The sequence below is a fragment of the Procambarus clarkii genome, chromosome 13 (genome assembly GCF_040958095.1).
Source record: "Procambarus clarkii isolate CNS0578487 chromosome 13, FALCON_Pclarkii_2.0, whole genome shotgun sequence".
NCBI lineage: Eukaryota > Metazoa > Arthropoda > Malacostraca > Decapoda > Cambaridae > Procambarus > Procambarus clarkii.
In genome coordinates, this window is record NC_091162.1 from 17,777,366 (window position 1) to 17,799,388 (window position 22,023).

At 42.5% G+C, this 22,023-nt stretch overlaps 1 protein-coding gene across 1 annotated transcript in view; it reads right to left on the reverse strand.

Moving 5' to 3' along the window:
- The window catches only part of Megf8 (multiple EGF like domains 8), a 77,570-nt gene that overhangs the window by 10,739 nt on the left and 44,808 nt on the right, over nt 1-22,023 (reverse strand). The window contains exons 10-16 of the mRNA XM_045740699.2: nt 21,719-21,912; nt 15,475-15,626; nt 12,503-12,743; nt 11,898-12,089; nt 5,180-5,334; nt 3,328-3,511; nt 455-923 (exon numbers count right to left, since the gene is read on the reverse strand). Coding sequence (XP_045596655.2) covers nt 455-923; nt 3,328-3,511; nt 5,180-5,334; nt 11,898-12,089; nt 12,503-12,743; nt 15,475-15,626; nt 21,719-21,912 — 1,587 coding nt within the window. The remainder of the gene's footprint in view (nt 1-454; nt 924-3,327; nt 3,512-5,179; nt 5,335-11,897; nt 12,090-12,502; nt 12,744-15,474; nt 15,627-21,718; nt 21,913-22,023) is intronic.

Below are 22,023 nucleotides of genomic sequence, written 5' to 3' on the forward strand. Positions count from 1 at the left end.
TTTCTTGTTTCTAAATCTCTGTTTATTTCACACTTTCACTTATGCTACAGGATGCTGTAATAAGGTCCTTCATTCAGCTAAAATCAGCTCTTGAAAGTTATTTTAGAGTTACCTATTGGCCACAATAAAGAAGAATAATGTTAAGAATGCTGTGTTATATACTACACCAACTGAAAGTATTCTTAAGGATGACACAACTCAAGATATTTCAAGTGAACACAACTGATATAAAACAGCATGAAAGTAACTGGCAAAATACAGACGAGAAGAAATTACCAATAAATAACTTGTCTGAAATGCTGTGTGTATTAGTGGCTTTAGGTATTGTGTATACATGTACTAGCTCCATCTAGAAATCCAACATTCTGTTTTTAACTCATTTTGTATGTATGTACTTTTACTTTATTAATAAACATTATTATTATTATTATTATAACTGTTAAACTGTTATTACCTGATGATCACGCTGGACAATGCTACAATCTTCTCCAACGAAGCCGTGTGTGCAGATGCAGCGCCCATAACCAGAGTCACATTTGCCTCGTCCTTCAGTTTCAGAGCACTTGTTAGGACAGACAGGAATGTCACAGTGAACTCCACGCCACTTCTCATCACAGACAAGCTTCCCGTTAGAACATACCCGGTTGTGTCCTGCATTTTTCACGCAACGTAAAACCTGATAACTGGCATTAAATCCTTGTCCAGGGTCATTTTTTTCGTAAAATACAGTCATAAACCCAGAGACAGCCTGTACAGTCACAGGGTACGAAGACTGACTTGCACAGAAAGCTCCCACGATGTAATTTTGCCGGTCCCAACGGTTATTACTTGAAACAAAATTTGGCAGTCCATCATATACATATAAAATTCCTTCTCCACACTGTATGTTAATTTCTTCTATAGTTAGCTGAATAACGTATGTTCTGAAAGAGATACCAGTCCATATTACTTAATTGCAGAGTGAGAGGTTTAGTAAATCACACATTTGCAGTGGAAGGTAATCGACAGACAAGAAAGTTAATAGAGAAGAAATGTTATTAAGACAGTAAGGTGTACATTGTTTTTAAAGACACTGAAGGAAACATAGAATACAGTGAAGGCAAAGATAACTGAAGGTTGTGAGGCTGTATGCAGTCACAAATGATAGCTGTTAAATGCAGTGTATTTTCTTAAGCAAGGACATCTTATATATATAAGTTGGGACAGCACTGTTACTGGTTTTATATAAACAAGTGTACAGTAACTGGTCAACGTTCCTATAAATCTTGTTTCTATATCTCTCTATCTATTTATTTATAATATAAATATATATATATATATATATATATATATATATATATATATATATATATATATATATATATATATATATATATATATATATATATATATATATATATATATATTATACAAAAAAAATGGCATTAAGATAAATCAGCCAAATGCAGTATTAAAGTATTAAAGAGAATGAGCTTCATACATGTAGAAATTAATACAATATACCAAACCTGATGCATGCAAATAACATAGTCAAGGTAGCAAACAAGAGATATGTCTCGCATGATCCACAGTTTTGTCGAGTGTATGGAAAGATGGATGAAAATATATGCAAGTAAATGCAAGTTAATAGTAAGCAAGAAGGAAATGCTAAGAGCTATAAACCAAATGAACAGGTTAATTACCTCTAATGTGTGATTGATGAAAGAGGAATTGGTACAAGAGTATGGTTGGTCAAGGAAACAAAGCGGATTGTGCATCTAAGCTCTGGTTAGATAACCGAGACAAGAAAATATACAGCGAGAGGGCTTCTTGAGGTTATCTTGAGATGATTTCGGGGCTTTAGTGTCCCCGCGGCCCGGTCCTCAACCAGGCCTCCACCCCCAGGAAGCAGCCCGTGACAGCTGACTAACACCCAGGTAACTATTTTACTGCTAGGTAACAGGGGCATAGGGTGAAAGAAACTCTGCCCATTGTTTCTCGCCGGCGCCTGAGATCGAACCCAGGACCACAGGATCACAAGTCCAGCATGCTGTCCGCTCGGCCAACCGGTTCTCCCTATCTCCTCCCGGGGCTGCCTGAAGGAGTCGTAGCGCGAACCTATATGTATGCTTGCAAGATGAGGGTGTAGCATTAGCGTGAAAATCCAAGAGTCAGAGCAGTAGACATAGATCATCTGAAAAGCACGTGCTGTGGTAGAAGATTAAGAGAGGAATAAATATATCATGGAGAGATATTCTTCATCCCAATGCTCAATAAACTGCAAGAGTGGGGAAAACCCAATGAGATAGTTTGGGCAGTGTTGAATGTACAGTGTTGTATTCATGTGAATTTGAGGATAGGAGATAAAGAGGAAGGTCGTGATGAACATGGGCAAACATGGCGAGTGTGGGGTAGAAGTGGGTAGCGATCGTGAACGATACATAGGGTACTGTAAAGGGACAAGTGTGAACAATGCATGGGATATGGCAAGGGGACAAGTGTGAACAATGCATGGGATATGGCAAGGAGACAAGTGTGAACAATCCATGGGATATGGCAAAGGGACAAGTGTGAATGATCCATAGGATATGGCAAGGAGACAAGGCTGGGTAAAAGTAGTTCGTAAAGAGCAAATGTATTTGTTCACACTATTCATTACAATTCAGAGGGAGTACTGCACACCTGGACTCATGAAGCAGTGCATTATACTGATGTGGATGACTCCTAAAGTATGCTAGTGGAGGTTTTCCAGTGATGCTGTACAATTTGACACAAAAATATAAATGAGTGATAGATTCATATTTTGTAACATGTATAACCATTCATTATATTAGTTATCAGTTTTTTTTCCAATGTTCTGAACCAAAATGTGGTCCCTTTCCTTTCTTTTTACATGTATGAATCAGATAAATTTCAGAATGTTAATGTGACCGACTCTCTGCATACAATGTACAGTAATCTCGATAAAATGAACTGTGATACAACAGACATCTTGGTAGACTGGAAAGAATTGGCTACCAGAACAAATAATAAAGACATGGAACAGTGTGTCCAAATGACCAATGATGCCATATCATCACCCCCAATACTTTGCAGTACTAAAACCCACTCAGTGACATTAACATGGCTACCAACCACATTAGCCTAGCTACTTGCTGCACTAACACTCCGTGCAATAAATTATTATATGTATTTTTTAATGCATTCTAGAACTCAATGTGCAACTAGATGGATACAAGAATGATACACGTCATCTCATATCGGAGTATAAATCATGGGGGATGGAATCGGGTAGCAAGATACAGATGATTACAAAAATATATACATACACACATGAGCACAACTCACCCAGTTTGTATGGTGGAAAGGGGCTCCAAAGAGTCACTGGAGGTAATTATCCACATGCAGGTAGCAAGTGACTCTAATCCAGTTGTCTGTGCTCCCAGGAAACCCGTTGTTGCTTCGTACAGAATATTCCGTGCATTACACTCTCTGAAGCAACGTCCTCCATTACGTGGATCACCATAAAACCCTAAAAAGTAAGTCATGAATTTTGTTTATTTTATGGCATCGTATTTCAGTCAAAAATACACAAAATTAGCTATACTATAAGTTTTCTATTGCAATAGATTGCAACGACTTATGCCAGAAGAAAATCCTCACAGTGCATCCAGACTTCCCATAGTCCAAGACCAAAATCAGTGTTAGATAATCTGGTGGTGTTAAATAAAAACCCTTTGTAAAATTGTACCCCAAGGTGTATTTCTTGTCCCATGTAGATAGAACTGATTATTATTGCTATACAGACACCTGCATCTTCCCATTATTTATAATAAAGTAAGAGAGGGTGTTGTTAGCGATACTCTAGGGTATGGCTTTCAATCTCATACCTTACTGTTATGACCCTGGGTTCCTCAATTGGAAACCAGAGGTCAAATTGAGCTAAATAAACTACCTTATAGTAGGGGGACGCATGGCGAGGTGTATTTGTCTGTATCTTTCCTGCCAGACGTAAGACGATTCTTGTTTCTTAAAGAGCATTTAAAGACTGAGCTTGGGGTTGATTATTAAGTAAATAAATAGGCATCAACTATGTTTACATATGATTAGAAAGTATTAAAGTAGATCTGAGTAAATTTGGATATAGGGCTGCTGTACGATTAGTTGGGTAATCTGCCGGCAGCAAGGCAGCTGAGGAAGGAGACTGGAGACGGTCTGCCTTCTCTGGGCTGGCGTTGTGGTGAAAAGAACTTCCTCCTCTACCTCTTGTCTCTCTATTTCTGTGTCTAATTACCAAGATAAGTATACTGTATTGTGTCCACATTGTCTGGCATAGGCGTGTTCTAATGTGTAGAGTATTATACTTTGTATGAATTAGGTGTTCCTAGTGTTTATATGGCTAGTTATTCTAAAGGGGTCCCAGTGGAACCATGTGGCCTCCCTACCCTAAGCTGACTCAAGCTTCAAGTTCTTCACTAGTAGTACTTTACCCTAGCTTGTTCTCAGTGTAAACCTTGTATCCTGCTTATGTGGACCAAGGCTTTTAACGTAAGATAGTGTGGTAAAGTAATTATTGTTATTGGTGTGAATGTACATGGGGGGTTGTTAAGGGGTTAATAAATAAGTAAGTTAGTTAAAGGAGTATCCATTCTTCCTGTGTAGGAGATCTATGATCAACCTCTAGATTGACATTATCTGGTAGCTAATTAATATTCACTGTTGTTATTTTTATTTGGGGGCCGGGCCTTACTGATCTCCACTGCTAGAGATACATCTTTATTCTAAATACTGCCCCTACATCCATTTAATACTAGATCCCCCCATAGAACACACTCATATTTATAACACTTACACCGACGATCAAACCCCACAAGCACAACTAGGCGAGTACATGAAAAACCCTAACACATTTGGGTTTATTATACTACTATATAAGCTATACTATAAACTACTAAAATTATACTACTAAAGATCACGGAGTATTTGGAGAGTATCACAGCAATAAGACCAACTGACTAACAAACGATACACGGGATATGGATAAACGTATCATACTGCATTGAAGCAGCACGAAAGAATCAAACCAGCATCTCCAAACTCTTCATACATACATACATGTAGGTTCAAGTCCATAGTATGGCCTCAATAGTGATTTATAGCTTCATCTCTTTCTTAAAATTGTAATTGTGAACGGACTCACCTGGCAAGCATCGTTGACAGTTGTGTCCCTGGGTATTATGGATACAGAAGCACTGGCCAGTGGTCTTATTACACTGTCCCAGTGTAGCATCCCAATGATCATTACAGTTACACTCCTGACACCCAACTGTTGTGGCATTTCCAAAGTATCCTGGCCTGTAAAATAGAGGGATGAACTTGTATATATAATTTAACAATCATATAACATGAAACTGGATTTATTCAAAACATTATTAAATACAGTAACTTAAAATGCATAAAAATAATAAACTAATCTATTTAAACGTTAACCTGAAAGTGCGGTTATTATTGTATGTTGATCCCTGGAATAATGTTATCATTTTATGTTGATTTTTAAGTTATCACCATATGGTTCTCATACAAATGATGTAAATATGGTTATAGTACACCTATATGGATATAATGAAGTTGACCCATACCTATGAAAAACACTTCTATGATTTTTAATTTCTTATTATAGACAAGCTCCACCAGCAAGGCAATTTTGGTTAAATCTTAATTTTGTGTTTCCCGCCAGTGATTTAATCTATTTACGGACGACATTGCCAAACAGTATAGCAGCAAATCAGTGGGATGCAAGACACTTCCTTTGAGCTGTGCCAAGAACAGATTTACATGCAATATATATGTGTACATACTATATTGTGGATCTATGTACAGTATTCGAATAACCTTTATTGTCAATTATATGTAAACATTTAGTTCCTCCATACATTGTGTAAACTAAAAGGAAATGGCAAACATATAAACCCCTCCCCACCCCTAACATAATCATCACAACTCACTGCTTGAACAAATCCACAAGGGTCCTAATGAGGGTTCGAACCTACGTCTGGGATGATCCCAGGTGCGCCTTAGTCGACTATGCCACGACATGGTAAAAGAACTGCATCCTGGAGTGCTACTGCCCTCACAAGGCTCCCGCAGCTTCTCCGAAGCACAGACCAGGGTTTTACACAATTCCCCCATGCACCCAGGCTGTCAACCAAATGTTCTACCTCTTCGCCCTTGCTTCAATATTACTTGAGGATTTGTTCATGAGTTCACTGCTTGATTTGGTTTCTCAGCAAATAAATCTTGCCACCACCGACAGATCAAATGACCCCATGACTTGGCAATCTCTCAGTACAGTATGTACAAAACACCAGCGCTGAGTGTAATGAAACACCCCCTTTAGGAAGGGATGGTTGGGGCTTCGGTAGCTTCCTGTTGTTAGCGGCACTAAGACAGCTCTACACTTTTAAGTCACATTTGCTCTGCAAGTCATTAAAAAGTTTAGCAGGAACCCGAGGGTCAAAACCTGGCTCTCTCAAAGAGTGCAGAGAGCATGGGATTAATGATCATTCTCTCCTAAGAATCAAACCCCCCAGAAAGGAAGCAAAGCTAAACAAACTACTGTACTCCAAAGTTGACCGTAGGTAAACAAACAATGCAGCAAATGACCTGCCAAATGCTCCATCCCGTAGTTAGTTTCCTTCCCCCTAGTTGATCACCGCCTAGGGAAGAGGTTACTACCTGACCACCACCAGGTGGCAGCACCATCTGGGGAGGAAGGTCACCACCTGACCACCACCAGGTGACAGCACCACCTGGGGGAAGGTCACTACCTGACCACCACCAGGTGGCAGCACCACCTGGGGAGGAAGTTCACCACTGGAGCTACATGCTCCCCATGTCAACTGTTACTAACTACTAATTTTTTTTCACCCTCCTCCCCCAGGAAGCAGCCCGTAGCAGCTGTCTAACTCCCAGGTACCTATTTACTGCTAGGTAACAGGGGCATCAGGGTGAAAGAAACTCTGCCTATTGTTTCTCGCCAGCTATGGGACTGAACCCTGGTCCCTAGGTCCACAAGTCTAGAGCGCTGTCCACTCAGCCATCCAGCCTCCCAGTGTGGAGCATTCTATGTCTGCCATCGACCGGGTCAGGCACCAAGAAAGGTAGGCACCCCAAAACAAACCCTTACTCTGGTTAAAACTACTACAGAAAACTAACAAGTAAGCAGAACTCCCTAATTGAAAAACGAGCATGAAGTCACACTTGCTGCGCTGCTTGTCTGCGCATCTCCTCCCCCCCCTCCCCAGGAGGGGAAAGGGGGTAGCGCTAGATTCATCACGCCGGCTATCCACCTGTCAGTTCAAGGCTGGATGTCAAACCACGCAAAAAACCCCAACCGCAGGGAGGGAGGGTTGCCAGGGTGCCTCCAGATCTCACCCAGAAGATGGCGTTTCATTACATTCAACGTTGGTTTTCTGGGGGCAGCCCCTTCGACTCCCCGGAGCTACCTTGGCCACAGCCAAGGACAAAAGAGGGAGAAACCCGGGAGGTGGAAACCCCACACCTAAAAATGCCAAAGCAAGACAACAGGCAACACCAAAAGGACCCCGCAGACGACTTGGGAGACCCGAACCTCAGAACAGGGACGAAGGGGAACCCCAGACAACTCAAAGAGCGTCCAGGGCCACAGAGGCCACGGCACGTAGGCAATAGCTGAGAGCCACAACCGGACACAAGAAGATGCACCTCCAGCCAAAACCAACCAAGCAACAATCCCAGGAACACCTTCCGGAAAAACAGCCGACCAAACCTCACCAGAAAGAGAAGAACGGCTGCAACAAACAAACCGAACACTGGAATCGAAAGGAGCAGAAACCTCTGAGAAACAATCCAGAACCGATGGGGCCACAACCAACTGAGGGAAAGAGATAAGACCATCGTGTCCAAAGACCAAGATGGCTCAGGAGGCGCATGAGCAGGCCAGAGGTGAAACAACGCTCTGGACAGCTTGTGAAACGGTGCAGAAGGAACATCAAAACAGACAAGAAAAGATGCAGTCACTGAAAAAGTAAAGCAAAAGTTACTGAAATTCGGGGCTATGCCCCACAGTGTAACAAATAACAATATACTGTATATGGACATATTAAGATTATGTTATGGTGCACGAAAAGTGGCCAATCAACATAACACAAACAATACCCAACACTCATCCAAAAATCGAGAACCAGAGCCTGGCTGACGGTGTCGCCAGACCGTATAATCTCTCCTGAAGAGCGTAGGCACTATAGTGTCACAATACAGCTTAACCATGTAATAGTCTGGGAGTTGTATGTGCAGTAAGGTCGCGGAACACCAACACATGATTACTCCGTCCATAAACAAACAAACTCCCTCGTGCCATGCTCAGGACGCATTAGGTCCGAGATGGATCAACCCCTTTCTTGGGGAGGGTAGCCGACACTGTTTATTTAACAATTATTATTATTATTGCCAAGACAGATGACGGAGAGAAGATGTGAATATAAAATATTCAGATATAGTATGGAAAGAGGATAAGTAGTATAGAAGAGGACCGAGTCCCAGAAAGGACAGGAGGTAATCCTCACCGGAAATTGACGGATGTTCCAATAATGTGTGAAGTACAGTATCAAAGTTCTTCGAGACCTTGGATATGGTACAAGCATCTTCCATAGACCCAGTTGAGAACAGGACCCAAGGCCCTCTGCGGTCGGAACAGGACTCAACTCGACAGTTTTCTAGACCTTTTACCCACCTGCGAGTAGGTTTCTGCATACCCCCCACAAATGTGTAACCCACCCCTGGAACTATAAATAAACCGGGATCCCGATGGTTAAGTCACTCAGCAGAACTTTCCGGACTGAAGAGTAGAGGGCATACAAGCCCCACGAAACAGTCGACTGTCAAACTCTGCAGATGATTCTCCCGGTGTACCTAACCTACTCAGGTACCCGGGACAGGTGGGCCAACAGGTAAGTTTCTCTGTACAGTGGTGGGGGAAGGGAGATGAGGTTGAGTAGAGGCCCATCACCTGTAAACCTCAACACCAAAATCAACTCGTACGCAGAGGAGAGGAAGGAAAACCCCCACTCCATTTAATAGTAAGCCCCACTCAAAGGGCAGAAAACCCAGGTGGGGTCCAATGGGGCAAAAGACCTCCACACCAGCCCCCCTCCCTCTAACCCTGGAAACCTCTATACCAGAACCCGGGGCCAAATCATCCTCTAAAGCCCCGGTCTCAAAAGAAAAAGCCGGGCTAGTCACAAAACACCACTGGTCAGGGGAAAGGGGGCCCACTGGTCAGACCCATATGCAACGGCTGGAGGAACCGACTTGAATGACTCTGTCGCCACCTCGGAACGGGCAAACCCCGAAACTGGCCGAGGCGCAGAATCCTCTAAATCCTCTAAAATTCTAAATCCTCAGAATCCTCTAATCCTCAGAATCCTCTAATCCCCACAGACGCTCCGGTGCTGGAAGCAAGGGCGGGGGAAGGGGGGGCAACAGAATGAACCACAGCAGGGGAAGAACGAGGGGGTGTGGACGGAACCAAGGCCAAAACAACCAAGTCCAGGGCCCGACAAGCAAACCAAGGCAGTCTTCGGGCATACAGGGGAGCAATCAACCAAGCACATCACAGTAACCTAAACCAAGCATGCAACGCCTGAGCTGCCTGCACCCGGATAGTGTCATCATGGGATTGGGTGAAGCGAGTCACAAATAAGCAATAATGCTTGCAGGATTCCAGGTCGAAGGTGTCACCGACCCAACAGGCAGCATGACTGAGGCAAAAACAATGAGCATCGCCCTGAGACAAGGGGACAGAGCAACCCTTAAACTCGCACAAGGAGAGAGGGGACCCAGGGGTCACAACCATTGGACCCCTTGCACCCCTGCAGAATTTTCCAGGGCCCTTAGACTGTTATCGTTAAAGGTAAGCCCAGGCAGAATACTACTAACCGGCACCCAAGTCTACCAAACAAACTTCTTAAACTGAACCCCCGGAATTTGTCCACTCACGGGGGCTAAGCAGGGGCTACCACCGAAGAAAGGAGGTCAAGACCCCTAGGATAACTGAGGGTAGGGGAACAAAAGCAGCAACCCCCCCCCCACCAGGCACAAACAAAAATGAAAAGAAAAACTCCGCAAGAGGACAACGTACCCAGGAGAAACAGAACTGGCCACTGTAATAGGTGAAAACTAACTGTGCAGTACCCCGTGCCCCTACCAGTGCAAAAACTACCACTTACCCCAAGGTAAACAAGGGTGGAACCCCCCCCAAAGACACTCAGGGCTGTCAATCACTGAGCAGCAAAAGACCAACAGAGGTAGACCCCAAGGTGACTTGAGGAAGAGAATCCCAAGCCCCAATGTTGGTACTTACAGAACACTCAGGGAAGGGAACCTTAAGCACATGCAGCCTAAGTACCTGAGAATATTACTCCCAGCTCGCACACCACCGTAAGAGCCGTACTGGACACAAGGCCCAGCACAACACAAAAAGAATCTGGAACTGGAGCTACAATCACATCAACCGAGAAACTGACAAGTGGATCGCTGGCGTGATGGGTCTGGGGCTCCCCCTTCCCCCTCCCGTGGAGGGGGGAGCTGTGCAGACAAGCGGCGCGGCGAGTGTGACGTAATGCTCGTTTGCTCGTTTTTCAATTGGGGAGTTCTGTTTACGTGTTAGTTTTTTGTAGTAGTTTTAACCAAATTAGGGGTTTGTTTTGGGGCACCTACCTTTTCTGGGTGCCTGGCCCAGTCGATGGCTAACATAGAATGCTCACACACATGTGCATTTCTATAGGCCACTGCTTCTCGTGACTCTCTGAGGGGGCCAGGTTCTGGCTTGTGGTCCCTGCTAGGCCTAGAACTCCATTCACACTTACTGATGCCAAAGTCTAATAATATACATATCAGCCTGGATAGCTCTTGGGAGCCGAAGAGGCTCACCCTAGAAAACACAAATGGGCAAATCACCATTAAAAGAATAAAAGTAAAATCAGTAGACCGAGGCTCTAGCTAAAACAGAAACCTAGTACACCCCAACTGTTGCAGGCCTCGGGGCAGAAGGTAATACCCACTCCTACTGGCAGCATAACAGAGGCAGTAGAAATTACCATTGACACATAGCTAATTCACGAGAATTCACAAGAAGCTGGTGTGGGCTCGGTGGACTAGCTACAGGCAGCCACCATTCAGCCCTTTCTGAAAACTCCCTCAACCAAATTCTAATTTCTTCTTCACAGATTGGCTTCCTCGTATTCAAATCTGTACCCTTGATCCTGCCACTGCTGTACTGTCCTGTTGCACTTTCCAACTTCCTTACACTTTCCAGGTAGCTTCTTGTTTTCAAAGAACTGATGATTAATGTGTCTTCCTAACTCAATTTTTTTTTGCCTATTAATCTTTTCAGATAGCCTTTACTCTCATATTTTTTGCTTTTCTCTTATTTTTCCCATTCAATTTTCATCCACAAAGTTCACTCTTTCTTGTCTTCAAGTCTCTGCTGGCACTTCTACATCCCACTAAGCACTTCTCTCACTTTCCTTTTTACCAAATTAAATTTGCTTGTGACTAGCCTCATGAAACTTTGCAGGGTGACTGGTGGGTATTGGAAGGGAATTGTCATAAGTAGGTTGAGGTCAGCTCCCAGGGCAACCCCCATGAAGTCAGCAGATGAAACGTTCGGCATCAATTCCACAGTTTAATCTGTTCATAATACTATAGAATTCAGATATTGACAAGCAAAATGCAGAGTCTGACAGGAGATTTGTATTCTGAGAACTCCCCAGCACATAATTGGCATTAATTGTTGGTGGTTGACCCGGGTACCACTTGGTACCCCATCAAGTCCTTTATAAATAAACACTATCATAATAATTTATTAAAAATATACTCACTGACAGAACTGACAATACTCCCCATCTGTCCCATCTCGGCACTGGTCACAGATGCCAATCCCTTTTTGACATGTTGAGTGATTATGACAGCCACAGTTGGTGCCACAGTCTGGCTCCATCCAACCAAGGTTGCACACACATTTATATTCAGGATGGCCGGAGCAGTAGCCATGCATACAACTCTCAAAGCACCTGAAATATACATAATGAGCTTTAACAGCAATATCCATGAGCACCAGCTCTACACTACTATACAGTACTGCAAATGTGCTGAAATTCAAAACCAAATCTAAAAATGCAGTTTCTGCAGTAATACAAAATGTATAGACAACTGTTGAGAGTAAGTCACAATAACATGGCCAAATATTAATATCCCAACCCACATATGATAAGAAAAAGTGACGAAGCATCCGTCCATCCCGGACCCTTATGGGTGTCCTGAACGAACTGAAATGTCATCACTTTCTTCCTTTTCATGTGTGTGGCTTGGATTATCACCTAATTTAAAATAAAGACCTATGAAACTACATAAGTATCAGAAAACTTTAATAAAATATCAAAGAAGATTTCAGTTCAAAAAGATAATTTCATATTTTGACACATACGTTCTTTCGCAAGTGTCGTGCCCATTTCCACGAAAGCCTCTGTTACAGGTGCAGTTGAAACCTGGGTGTGTGTTGGAGCATGTGGCATTGGGATGGCAATCATGAAGCAACAGCTTGCATTCATCAACATCTGGACACAATGCATAGGCCCAATTACTCTCGGAAACTTGCAGGTCCACTACAACTGATGTGTTTTCAAGGGCAGCGTGAAGCATGGGGTTGATAAGGCTGGCACAATCTCCTGTAACAATATACAGTAATGTAATACCTGCATCAATCACTGACATATGAAGTTTCTAAATCTAAATCTAGATTATACAGTACATAGCCATGATTTTGTCTTGTGCTGTTATTATGATTTTCTCTTATGTAATTAATGTACAGTAGTTTTGTGTATAATCGATAATAAATGTTCAACAATAAACCAGCGTTAAATGTAATGAAACAGGCAGTTTCTGGCTGAGCCCCAGAGGCTCCCTGACACCTTCCCTCCCTCTCTCTCTGATCGGCGGCTTTTATCACTCAAGAAACTGTCCAGTGGCGGCCCGGCTCATCTGGGCCGGTTCCACCTGGGTGGAGCTAATGAGCTTCACTAAGAGTCCAAGCTGTCAATCAAACTGACAGCTGGCTGAACGAAGTTTTGCTTGTTTTTCTTCTTTATGGGGAGTTCTTTTGCTCTTTTGAGGACGTAGGTCACAATTTTCAACCAGGCAGTAGTCTGTTTTGATTCGCCTATCTTTCTGGGTGCCTTCCCTGGTCAATGACAAGATGATAAACTTTAAATATAAAGTATTGATGTGCCCTTGCTCCCTGCAACTCTCTGAAGGGGGCCAGGTTCTGGCTTATGGTCCCCGGCAGGTTACAAGAACTCTGCGACTGATTACTTCAAGTAGTGTGGCACTTCATCAGTAAAATAACTTCAGGGAGCCGACAGGGCTTCCCACAGAATTTTTTTTATTTGGTTGATTAAATATCCTCAAAGATACTTAGGATCTTTATTTTCTTGTCACATTACTGTATCTATAATTAACAAACTCTGACATTATTCTTCCAGTTATATAGAGAATAGCAAATAATATTACCCAATATTTTAAAGTCACTTGACACTTTACTTCCTTTTCTATTTGTTATTCTAGCTTTACTCTTGCATTGCATAAGGGTTACGTAAGCATTATCTGCAGGCACACAGCAAAGACAAGACTTTTGTCTCCCTATATATTGTAGTTAAAAACCATGCCTTAAGCATAGGGAAAAATGTACCACAAATCTTAAGTCATTTTCAATACAGCAAATAGTTACTGGCAGCCTCTAATACCCTTTAGGAATGCTGAATACCAGCGGGACTTTCAAAAGTTGCAAAGTACCTAAAACATCTTTGGATGTTATGGACACCATGGGTCGAACATCTTAAGATGGTAGGGCATTTCAAGAGCTAACCCTTGTAAGCAGTGACCCAACTGAAGGTCAAAATGAAGGAGAAACACTCAAAAAGGAAATTTTCAAATTCACATTTTTTTAATATCTAGTATCAGTTTTTTCTAGCTACTGTATGTATAGAATATCATAAATGCAATATATATACTTAGCAAGGAACTATATGCATTTTAACCTCAACATTTAACAAAAAATTAATTCTGCCCCCCCCCCCCTTGCCCTTATTTCATACATTGACTGTGCTTTTTTTCGAAGGGATGAAGGACTGTAATGGCCACGAATACCTTATTACACAAATTGTGAATGAGAGTCCAGAAGAGGCACAGAGGGCTGGGAAGGAATGTACGGCACCTGGCAAGAAAGAAAAAACCAAGCCCCATGAAGACCCAAGTGTTCATGTCCCCTCAGCCTGCTGAAAGCCTCCAGATAACTTCCCCCCACCCCCCCACCCCATAACATAGTCACTGGAGCTTGCCACAAAAAGTCTTACAGGAGAAACTCTGCCAGTCACCACACTTTGGTAAACACCACATCACCCTCAAAGAGAAAAGGCAAACCAGCAGCTTGATCTTTCGGTGTGCAATCAGAACCCCGACCTTGGCTAGTTCACTGTTGATCTCGGATCCTTATGCTCCCATCACCTCTTTAAACACACCCAATTCTGGTTGTGGTGTTCAGTAGGCCTATGCAAGTCCGAGAGGCTTGGTTGTTTTGTGGATGTTTGTGGTACCAGAGCAAATGCACCAGGGAACTACCTGAGGGCCAGTCCAGAAAGTAGACTGCTCTTTAATGGGGAACAATTGTTGAGCAAGAAGAAAGCATTTATATTAAAAAACTTTCCAAGCTTGCAAATTGACTCCAATGTGCTTAATACATATACTGAACATCTCTTGAGCACAACAGGTTACATGGAACAAAATAACATATCTTAATTATGTACAAAAATAGCAGAAATAAGAGTGAGTTGATGAGTGCAAGGCTTTGAAGGATGCATAGTTGCCAATTTTAGCACGCACTACTACACGGGAGTCACATTTGAATCTTTGTTTTGCCAACAGAAATCCAAGGCAAGTAAGTCTTTTAGTGACTGCTGCATCTGCAGAGCAGTAAATATGGCAAAGGGAATACAGTAATTCTGAAATACTGTAAGAGTTTGGCAATTAGAATTCTGGTAACCAAAATCTTCGGCTAATACAAATGAATTCACGTTCATTATTATTGAGTGAACAACGGGAGTAAACAGGTAAACCATGGAAACGTGCAGGAGTACCCAGGTAACCATGGAAACGTGCAGGAGTACCCAGGTAACAGCAGGAGTAACCGGGTAAACAAATGAAATAAGCAGGTAATCGGTGACACTGCAAGAATAACCAGCAAAGTAATAGGGCTCTGGCACAAAAAAAAAAATGTGAATTTGTTAATTTTTGGACGTTCCTGGTAAGAAATTCAGCTAACTTGAATGTTGGTGGGCCCCATATGATTCAGATTACAAAGCATAGATAGCAATTTACCTTAAAATAATAATTGACATTATTTACCTTTATTTGGTTGAGAAAAATCGCCAGCAGTACAAATGCCAATGGTGGGATTGAAGACATTATAGCACCAGCCACAGTTAAGAGATTCTAAGCAAACGTCACAGGACAGCAGATTTTCACAAACATGGCATTCAGTAGCATCCATGTTTATCCTAAAAAGCAAAAGAAATATATAAGTCACATTTTGAATTTGTTACCTGCATGAATAAAAGGTTTGCCGGCCAATACACAGTATTTACTCTAGAAATCCCCCTATATTCATCCTCAGAAAGATGATTTATTAACTGTTTTCCAAGTACTGTATATTGGTTTGAACATCTTTTTGTTGACGTACTCTTATAAAATCACTGACGAATATTTTTCTTACTATTGTACTTAATACCACTTTACTAACACATGTATACTTTAATATATATTTTAAATATATTCCATTCACTTCAACATACTGTATAGCACTGTAGCACTGTATATATACCTAAACGTCACTCTGTAATGCACAATAAAATCACACAAATGTGATTAATCTATGAATAAATATTGAGGAAGTGTGATGGAATCAAACTCTCACACCTGAATGACCCAGTCGATAGTGCATGTGTCTAAGGAGTTCAGGGACATGGGTTCAATTCTATTGAACAGCCTCAATACAGTATTTTTTCTCCACACTCTAATACTGCACTCAACTAAAATATTTTAAAACACATTCCAATCAATATTGAGAGATGCCATTCCTACTCTCAAGGTTATGTAAGGCATTTGGAAGGCAATGGATAATGGGGGCTCATTCAAGCCCAGAATGATTGTCCGGGGAAACATTCATAAAGACACTTTAAGACCTGCCCAATCCTCTCCCAGCATCACAAGTGAACCCCAAGTTCCCAGCTGCTTGTTGTCTAAGTCTTACCAAACCAACCGCCACCTGTATGTGCCTGTGCCAAGGTTAACAGACCCCAGATAATGCCACATTCTTCTTTACTTGTTTTCAGTCATTAAACTTCATTCTGTGCACCGATGGCCGTTACATAATAAGATTCATTTAAAATAAATCGGAACAAGTGATATTGTGGCAATAAACACTTTTAGTAGACACATTAGTGACCCTTGTATCACAGTTCCTTTCAGTGTAAAGAATGAATACTGGGAAACCTAACATACACTCTACGAAGCTAATGCTGAATGGAAGAAGGGGGAAGATATTCTCGAGACGTAACAACTCTCCCTTCCTTTACTCGCATCTCAGTCAGTCACTAACATGAATCTTATAATTAAGCAGTGTACATGTACAACTTCCAAGCGACAAAGATACTGCATAAGGTAGATCTGAACATGCATCAAAGAAGGGGTAGTGGTAAGGGCCAACTATGATATGCATACTTACCATTGCAATTATTCTAGTGATCTAATTATGACATAAAAAAGATGCCAGAGATATACAATATCAATCGGGAAACTATATTAGTATGGACAGGTTAAAAGTGATCTGCTGAATACACAGAGAAATCCCATTATTGTGATATATCAATGAGAAAAGCCACAGTGAATTTTCTGTGGATGCAGAATACCCATCCCCATAGGTTAAAAAAAAGCATTGAATGTAAGGAAACGCCATTTTCTAAGCGAGTCCCGGAGGCCCCCCGGAGCTATCCAGGCTGATATGTATATCGTTAGACTTTGGCATCAGTGTGAATGGAGTTCTAGGCCTACCGGGGACCATGGCCAGAACCTGGCCCCCTCAGAGAGGCACGAGGAGCAATGGCATATAGAAATGAACACGTGATTCGAGCATTCTATATCTGTCATCAACCGGGACAGGCACCCAGAAAGGTAAGCATCTCAAAACAAACCCTTATTTTGGTTAAAATGACTAAAATAGACAAACTAGTGACAGAACTCCCCATATGAAAACGAGCAAATGAACATGACATCACACGAGCCATGCCGCATGTCTGTGCAGCTCTTCCCTCCCCAGGAGGGGAAAGGGGGAGCCCCAGACCCCCACACGGCAATCCACCCACCAGTTTTGAGACTGGATGTCAAAAACATGCGAAAAACCGCCGACCTGGGAGGGAGAGAGGATTGCCGGGGAGCCTCCAGGACTCATCCAGAAAATGGTGTTTCATTACATTCAATGCTCTTTTTTCTGGTGAAGCCCCTTCAGCTCTCCGGAACTACTTCACGAAATATGAAAACTAGAGAGACTTACCCGAGAGGCGGTCAGTGCTCGCATCTCAACTCGAAGTCGAGACAACACCTGCTTGGTACCTGCTTGATGGGGTTCTGGGAGTGCTTCTACTCCCCAAGCCCGGCCCGAGGCCAGGCTTGACTTGTGAGAAGTTTGGTCCACCAAGGTGTTGCTTGGAGCGGCCTGCAGGCCCACATACTCATCACAGCCAGGTTGGTCAAGCACTCTTTGAAGAAAATAATCTAGTTTTCTCTTGAAGATGTACACGGTTGTTCCGGCAATATTTCTGATGCTTGCTGGTAGGACATTGAACAACCGCGGACCTCTGATGTTTATACAGTGTTCTCTGATTGTGCCTTTGGCACCTCTTTTCTTCACTGGTTCTATTCTGCATTTTCTTCCATATCGTTCACTCCAGTACGTTGTTATTTTACTGTCCAGATTTGGGATCTGTCCCTCCAGTATTTTCCATGTGCATTTTATCTGGTATCTCTCTCGTCTCCTTTATAGTAAGTACATTTAGAGAGCTGTGAGACGATCCCAATAATTTAGGTGCTTTATCTCATCTATGCGTGCCGTATATGTTCTCTGTATTCACTCTATTTCAGCAATCTCTCCTGCTGTGAAGGGGGAAGTGAGTACTGAGCAGTACTCAAGACGGGACAATACAAGTGATTTGAAGAGTACAACCATTGTGATGGGATCTCTGGACTGTGAAGGTTCTCGTAATCCATCCTATCATTTTTCTGGCTGACACAATACTTGCTTGGTTATGCTCCCTAAACGTTAGGTCGTCGGACATCATCATTCCCAAATCCTTGACATGCTGTTTTCCTATTATTGGCAGATTCAATTGTGTTTTGTACCCTGTATTATGTTTCAGATCCTCATTTTTGCCATATCTGAGAACTGTACCTCAAATTTATCACCGTTAAACATCATATCATTTTCTGCTGCTCAATTGAAAACTTTGTTAATGTCTGTCTGTAGTTTTTCAATGTCTTCAGCAGAGCTAATTTTCATGCTGATTTTTGTATCGTCTGTAAAGGATGACGCAAAGCTGTGACTTGTATTTTTGTCTATATCTGATATGAGAATAAGGAACAGCAGCGGTGCAAGGACTCTACCTTGAATTGAAATTGAAATAAGTTTATTGAGGTAAAATACACACAAAGGGATGAGGTAGCTCAAGCTATTCTCACCCCGTTCAAACTGGGGTGAGAATAGCTTGAGCTACCTGCTAAACAAAACTGAACCAAGGCCGATGCGACCAACACCCCCAAGTCCGGGTCCCTATACGCAAAGCGGGGCATCTGGGGAAGCAACCACCCTAGCATATTGCAGCAACCTAAACCTAGTCTGCAATGCCCCGAGCTGCCTACACCCGAATAATGTCATCAGTAAATTGGGTGAATTGAGTCCCAAACAAGCAACAATGCTCACAGGACTCTGGGTCAAAGGTGTCACCGACCCAACAGGCAGCAAGAAGGAGGCAAAAGCTATGAGCATCGCCCTGAGACAAGGGGACATACCAACCCTCAAACTCGCGCAAGACGAGAGGGGACCCAGGGGTCGCATCCATCGGACCCCGTGCCCCCCCCCCTCTCCCCGCGAGGTTTCCCAGGGCCCCTAGATTGGTATTGCTAAGGGTAAGCCCATGCAGGGTACTGCTAAACGGCACCCAATGCTACCAAACAAACTGCTAAAGTTGAATCCCCAGGACATGTCCACTCATGGGGGCGAAGCAGGGGTACCACCGAAAACAGAAGGTCAACCCTAATATAACTGGGGGAAGAGACTAAAGCAGACCTCCCCCCCCCCAACTAAGCGAAAGACAAAGAAAAAGAAAAACCTCGCAATAGGACAACGTACCCAGGAGGAACAGAGCCGGCCACTGTTATAGGTAAAAACTAGCTACGCAGTACTCAGTGCCTCCACCAGTGCAAAAACTACCACTTACCCCAAGGCAAACAAGGGAGGAAACCCCCTAACACACTCGGGGTGGTCAATCGCCGAGCAGCAAAAGACCAACAGAGGTAGACCCCAAGGTGACTTGTGGAAGATAACCCCTAGCCCCAAGGACAGTACTTACAGGGCACTCAGGGAAGGGAACCCTAAGCACATGCAGCCCGATTACCTGTGAATATCACTCCCAGCTCGCAAGCCTCAGTAAGAGCAGTACTGGACCCAAGATACAACACAACACAGAGTATGTGGAGCTGGAGCCACACGACAATGACCAATCACATCAGCCGAAGAACTTGTGGGTGGATCGCAGGCGTGGGGGTCTGGGTTTCCCCCTTCCCCCTCCTGGGGAGGGGGGGGGGGGGGGGGAGCTGCGCAGACATGCGGCGCAGTTCGTGTGACGTCATGCTCGTTTGCTCATTTTCCTTTGGGGAGTCCTGTCCACTAGTTTGTCTATTTTAGTTGTTTTAACGAGAATAAGGTTTTTTTTTTTTGAGGCGCTTACCTTTCTGGGTGCCTGTCCCAGTCGATGTCAGATATAGAATGCTCCAAATCACATTTGCATTTCTATAGGCCATGGCTCCTCGTGTCTCTTTGAGGGGGCCAGATTCTGGCTCGTGGTCCCCAGTAGGCCTGAAACTCCATTCACACTGACTAATGCCAAAGCCTAACGATATACTGTACATATCAGCCTGGATAGCTCCGGGGAGCCGAATAGGCTTCCCCCAGAAAAAATGGAATAAAATAATGAACTGGGAATACCCGGCGCATTGGTTCGAATCCTAATCACGGCTCCTGTGGATTTTCTTCTGATCTGCAGAAACTGCTTAAAGGATCTAAAACAGTACATGGAAAGCCTAGAATTACTCTATAAAGCCAAATATTATTCAAATCCTTGTGTAAGGGAAGTAAAATGGGCATTCAAGGCTAAATGAGACTTGGACAATGACCTGTGTCATAACAGGATCACGGTTACATGACAATTTTCCACAATGTTTCTGAATTTATCCCTTTAAAGGGGAAACGACAAAATTCAATCAGCAAAGAGGTAAATAACAAGATACATTAAAAGAAAACTATAACAAAAATTGAAAGAGATACCAAAGAGAACTAGCCTAACAATTATAATGCATACCTCTTTCTCTCCCAAGGGGCTCAACACACTATTTCTGTTCAGTGCTCAAAATAAACACAGTTATACATCAAAGACAACAGAAATACAAAATAGAATTAACGAAAAATTTAAAAGTACGAATAACATATGCAAAGACCTCTTTATGCAACTGACAACTTATTCAGAAGGGGATGACTTAGCCTGATAGTTAAGATTTGACTATAGCAATAATGTATGAACCTATGTTTTGAAGACACCGAGTATGACTTTGAAACGGAAACAATCTTGTCAAGTGAAATTAACTGCTTCAAATAGGCATGTGGATCATTATACATTTAGAAGCAGAAATACTGTTGGAGGTTCTACAAAGTATAGACTGGATTATCCCTAGTCACGGAATATATTAGAACAATATATATATCGAGTTAGAAATAATTAAAATTTGTAATAAAAAGCAGAGCATACACGAAACAGGATACATAACCTAGGGAATAGCTACAACCACATTGGAAGAATGTGTTAAGAGTGGCAATATTGTTAATTCAATACAGACATAACCAGGTTATAGATACTGAAAGATGCAGCTATGTTACGAAGAACAATATTTATCCACCTGATTCAATACTTCTAAAGCCATGCCTCATAGAAACTCCACTCCAAGGGCCGTCAACAAAATGCCAACGTGTAGCCCAATTTAATCAACATCTACCTTGCTATACTGTATGTTCCTTATGGAATCATGAGATCTGCCTCGTACAGAATTCTCCATTCTCATTTTCCATGAAAATGGTCCTTACCTCATGTTCTTCACTCATGTACATCTTCCTGACAAGTCTTCCATCAGTCTAAAATTGCAATACATGTACCAAACAAGAAGAAAGGATACAAAACAGGCCTGCCATGAGGATAGGGCATGCCTGTTCCACCCCATGAAAGCAGGAAAACGGGTAATGATAATGTAGGTATATACAATAACTACTTACACAGGAATGCTGGATTCAACTGAGGCGGTTGTGGAGAGGTACGGCAAAGTTGTACCTACGTGCTCTACAGTCTCAACAGGGCTAGTTAATGTAGCAGGAAGGGTAGAAGACATATTGGTGTGGTCTTCATCTAGCCATACACGACATGAGCCATATTGATAAACAGATGTGTACACTGAGAAAAGGAAACATTCCTGAAAGAAAAATTCATATATTATTCAATAAAAGTTTTTAAATATCTTATATTATCATGATTAAAAGTATTCAAATCTATTCAATAACAAGACAAAGTAAGACCATAATAC